Raw genomic sequence first — 5,035 nt, forward strand, 5'->3', positions numbered from 1 at the left:
TCTGGAGGGCCAGGCGCCCAAACACTGGTCGAGGTGTCGCAGTGAACTATCGATTGGACACCGTTCACGTCTACACCCTAACTGATGGTGAACCCAAACTCAGAACCATTAAGGCCATTCTGACTCACAAGGGTGCTGTGGGACAGGGTCCAACCGTCCCTGTGAGTTGACAAAACTCTAAACCTTCACAGGAGTAGGAAAGCTTGTCTTGCTCCTAAGGAGTGGCTAGTGATTTTGAACTGCTGACCTGCCGTTATCAGGCCAACATGTAACCACTATGCCAGATCGACCCTTCTAATGGGAGCAGGCTTTCCTTGTCAGCTGGAAGGCCGGAAGAGCAGAACGGGACCTTTTCCCAAGAGGACATGTTGCCCCAAGACGGCAGCACCAACTCCTACCGTGCGCACAGCCTGTGGTCCGGCTTGCTCGTCCCCATCATTGAGAGCCTGCCCCAAACCCTGCTGGTTTCATCTCTCTGCCCCTCTCCCATCTTCCTCTCTGCTCTTCTCCTTCCTCCTCTACTCCCTGCTAAGGAGTGTGCACATCTGCCAGCTCCCAGCTGTGTCCTCCTGGCCCCTGCCCTGTGCTGACCAGTGCAGTGTGTTGCTGACATGGCAGAGAACCAAGTGCACCATCCATCTTGTGACCATCCAGAGCAGGGGTCCTCAAACTTTTTAAACAGGGGGCCAGTTCACTGGCCCTCAGACCCATTGGAGGGCCAGACTATAGTTAAAAAAAAACTATGAAAAAATTCCTATGCACACTGCACATATCTTATTTTGAATTAAAAAAGAAAACAGGGCAAAAACACCTGGCAGGCTGGATAAATGTCCCCGGCGGGCCACATGTGGCTCGCAGGCCATAGTTTGAGGATCCCTGGTCCAGAGTGACAGCTGGCAGAAACCTTGATCTCAAGCTTCTCTGACCTGAAAGGATCAAGTGAGGACTTGGCCAATAGACAGGCTCCTCTCCTTCAAGACCACCCCCCAAATCCACTGCCATCAACTCCTAGCCACTCTATAGGACACTCGGTAGGGTTTCTGAGGCTGGAAATCTTTAGTGGAGATCAGATGGCCTCATTTTTCTCCCATAGAGCAGCTGGTTGGTTTGAACCATCAACCTTGCAATTAGTAGGTTAATGCCTGGCCCACTAAGTCACCAGGCCTCCTTCTACCTCAAGGTAGAATTTGTAAGACAGCACCTGGTCAGTCCATTTTCCTTGGCATGGAGCCCTGTGAATCTAACAAACAAATCCATTCTCTCACAGTTTGGGACATTATGAGTTCTCATCCAAGGGAAGACATTCTCTCTATGCTGACTCTGGGGGAAGATCCCTTTCTCCATTCAGCATCTGTGGGTGCAGACTTCCCTGGAGAGCTCCTTGTGTCTTGGCATCACTCTTCCTCTGGGTCTAGAAGGGTCTCAGAACAGGGACCCTCAGTCCCAATGATGCACTCTGCGCTTGGCTTTCTCCTCCAACCCCACCTGGTGGTGGGAGGTCCCTCTGACCTCTGTTCTCTTGTTTAACCTCTTTTATATCTCAAACGAGATTGACTCAAGATAGAACTAATCCTGCAGATTGTATCCAGCTTAATAGCATCACAGAAGTGAGGATTTACAACACGGTGGATAATTACATCAGGTCACAAAACGTAAGATAATCACATCATACTGAGAATCACGACCTAGTCCAGTTGACACATATTTGTGTGTGTGTGTGTGTGTGTACGTTTGTGTGTGTTGGGGGGGGGGGGGGGGGGGGACACAATTCAATCCGTAACAGATGCAGGTGTGTTCAAGGGTTCAGACAGAAAGGGCCTTTGCCCATCCTTTCTCTTCAGAGCATGACTGTAGGGTGTCCAGTGGGCCCATTGCCTGGTGACCACTTGCCCATTCTTCATTCTTTTCTTCTTCTTTTTTTTGCCAGGGGGAGCGAGGTCTGGATGGATTCCCTGGAAAGCCAGGGGAGACAGGACAGCAGGTATGTGGGGTTGATGATTCGGGGCTGGGTCTTCTGGAGGAGCGGAGAGATGGGGTCCTGACAGGGGCTTCTGTAGAACTCAGAGGCTCATGGGGGCTCCAGCCAGCCATTCAGGCACTGCAGTGCCCGGACTACAGTGCTCGGACGAGGAGGGGTCTCAGAAGACCCACTGCTCTATATCCACTTGGCATTAAGTCACAAGACGTTGTATATGAATGAAGAAGCGTGGGTCCCGGGCCCCAGTCTTGTACGCAGCATACAAGGTCAGGCATTACAAGCTTACCTGTGAGAGGGAAAGGCTAGAAACAAACCAAATACCCGTCCGCATGGACACGCATCGATCGAGGTACGTCCACAGGGAAATGGCGTGAAGCTTTGAAGACATCACGATGCTCTCCTGTGCTGAGGTGGGCGGTCCAAGAGACACACTGTTCAGAGACAAAGTGCACTGAGCTGGGGAAACATCCTCTCTGTCTTCTGGAGGGCTGAGCTCCTTCACAGGGGCAATCAGGAAATGCGGTCTTGTGCCCAGAAACGCATTCTGGGTGACCAGGAGATGTGGGGTGGAAACTTGGGTGGCATTTACATTTTGAACCATGTTGCCATTAAAAAAAAACAACAACGAAATTTAAACATTTAAACAGCTTAAAAGTAAAGCATGAATAAAACATAAAGCTGGGTAGCTTCATGGAAGGCAATCAGGGTAATAACACGTTACATAATATAATTTAGTGTATGACTCTGTCAGCTAGTTCATTAACAGGCTTACATAAATAGCCATACAAATTGACTAAGACATACAACAATGAGTTGAAACACAAAGGACATTCAATACGAATCAATCACAGGTGAATATTCAATTTGATGTGCCGTATTAGCCTAAATGAAAGCCATACCATCCCCGTCTGACACAATGCCTCGATTCTTATCTATTGGCACTCACGAACAGAAGTGCACGAACATGGGAAGCGGGTGTTTCAGCACCTTGAACTCATCCCCTCAAGGACTGTCCACATCTCTGTACACCTTAGCAACCATTTCTTCCAGTATTTAGCTAAGATGAATGACTGCGCTGGCAGCTGAGTGGTCCACAGCATGGACGGGCCACCCTGGAGTCACCTGCTTTAAAACATTCATGGAGTGCCACCTTGCCAGCAGGCCTGGCTCTCGCTGTGGGTCATCCCTGCTGGGTGATGGCCAGGGAAGACCGAGCTTCCTCCGCATGCTGCTTACACTTTACACCAAGCGAGAGACCCTGGTGGACTCCATGGGGCTATGGTCAGTCCTTGGGCATTCCTCAGGCCTGGCCTGACCTCACCCCACGGCCCAACCGCAGGCCTCTCAGTGGAGCACTCACTGCAGGCGGGTGACCGCTCCTTAGAACAGCTGAACTTTCTATTTCTGGGTGAGCTAGAAAGTCAGATTTGCCCAGGGATACAGTTCAGAAGGCAGGAGGAGGGATGGAGACTGGACACTCGGGGTGGAAGTGGGAAGCGTACCGTTACCCTGTGGGGGTTGCAATGGCCGGAGCAGGTGACTGGAGATCTAATCGGCCTGGTAAACTTTAACCCAAATCACCACGGCGAGTTTTAAGAAAGGGAACGAGTAGCAAACCGCAGAGATCAGCCCCTAGAGAAAACACTGACAGTGTGAAGGCCACAGACCAAGGTCTGAGAAGCGTCAGGAGGGCGAGCCCCGTCCAGGCTGCTTCTCAGCTCAGAACTCCCTGCCCTGAGTCGGTCTGTTCTTTGCCATTTCTACTGAAAGGGAAGGGAGCGGGCTGTGTCTGTACTGCTGAGCGAATGTTCGGTTACCTCTTTAGGATGAGTTCTTACAAAACCACCACCACCGCCGCCAATCAATCACTTTACCTTGGGGGAGTGGCCCTAGCTTGCCCACTTCAAACAGATCCTTCCCCGTTTCCACACGGGGACTCAGGCTGGGTCTCCCAGTGTGGGGTGGCCCTGGGGCCTCCCTCCCTTCTAGTTCTGTGGGGGGTCCCAGTGCTTGGCTGTTGTCCTGGTCAACGTGGGTCGGGGTTTCTGTGGGCCGCTAGTGGAGAGGAGGAGGAAATACCCGTAGCAGCCCAGGCCCAGGTCTTGGGGAGCTCTGCTTTCCCTGCCACTCTGAGCTTTACCCTCTCCTCTAAGGATTTCCATCAGACTTTGCCTTAGACCTGCGCTGCTTTCCAGGCAGAGCTGGCTACCTGCTTCTCTTGTCCAGAGGCTCCGGGAGGTGCCCCTCGAGCCCTGAGAACAAGGTCCTGGGTGCTTTCTCATGCTTTCCCACCCAGACGCCATGGGACCCCATGGGGAGGGGATGGAGAAGTGAAGCTTGGTCCACATGAGGAAGAACTGGATGGCCCTAAGGAAATCCGACCGAGGAGACCTGAGTCTTCTGGGAAGTCCAGCCAGAGGTGCATCTGCCCCTTCCCGTGTTCTTCTCCCCTCCCCGGTGCCAATCACCCCCTCGCCTTCCTTTCCTCCAGGGCACACCTGGTCCTCCTGGTGCGGCAGGACCCCAGGGAGAGAAGGTAAGGCAAATCCGGGATGATCGGTGGCTCTGGGCTCAGGAAAGGCAGGTTGCGGACCATCCTCCCAGACAAACCAGGGCTCAGGAAGAGGGGCTCAGGCTGGAGTCCTGGGAGCAAGGCGCAGGCCAAGGGTACTGAGCTGAGCTTGACCCACTGCCTTCAGGGAGAGGGTGGGCTCAAGGGAAATCTAAGCAATCGCACCCAAAGGATAGTAGGTCATTCAGATGGCCCTGCCTAGATTCCACAGGGAAGAGACCAAGCAGGGATGGGCATGATCTCTGTCCAGGTAGGGGGCAGTGGGAGGGAACCAGAGCATAAGGATGCCCCAGGGGAGGTGGAGCCAGCCAGCACCTGGAGAGCCAGTAGGCCCTGTGGCTTCTTGCAGGGAACCAGGGGTCTAACCTGGCATCGGGAGGAATCAGTTCAGGGGTCTAGTAAGATGAAATCCACTAGGTGGATTTAAATGAATACATTCCCCCTTAGGGAAGAAATTGGGAAAATAACATGGCTGTGATCGAATG

The 5,035-nt window shown here is 52.7% G+C and overlaps 1 protein-coding gene across 1 annotated transcript in view; it reads left to right on the forward strand.

Annotated features, from left to right (window-relative positions):
- Positions 1-5,035, forward strand: part of COL22A1 (collagen type XXII alpha 1 chain) — a 57,529-nt gene that overhangs the window by 46,584 nt on the left and 5,910 nt on the right. The window contains exon 10 of the mRNA XM_045286927.1: positions 4,470-4,514. Coding sequence (XP_045142862.1) covers positions 4,470-4,514 — 45 coding nt within the window. The remainder of the gene's footprint in view (positions 1-4,469; positions 4,515-5,035) is intronic.

Source organism: Echinops telfairi, unplaced genomic scaffold (genome assembly GCF_000313985.2).
Source record: "Echinops telfairi isolate 266 unplaced genomic scaffold, ASM31398v2 ScPeMD7_1;HRSCAF=3_0, whole genome shotgun sequence".
NCBI classification, from domain to species: domain Eukaryota; kingdom Metazoa; phylum Chordata; class Mammalia; order Afrosoricida; family Tenrecidae; genus Echinops; species Echinops telfairi.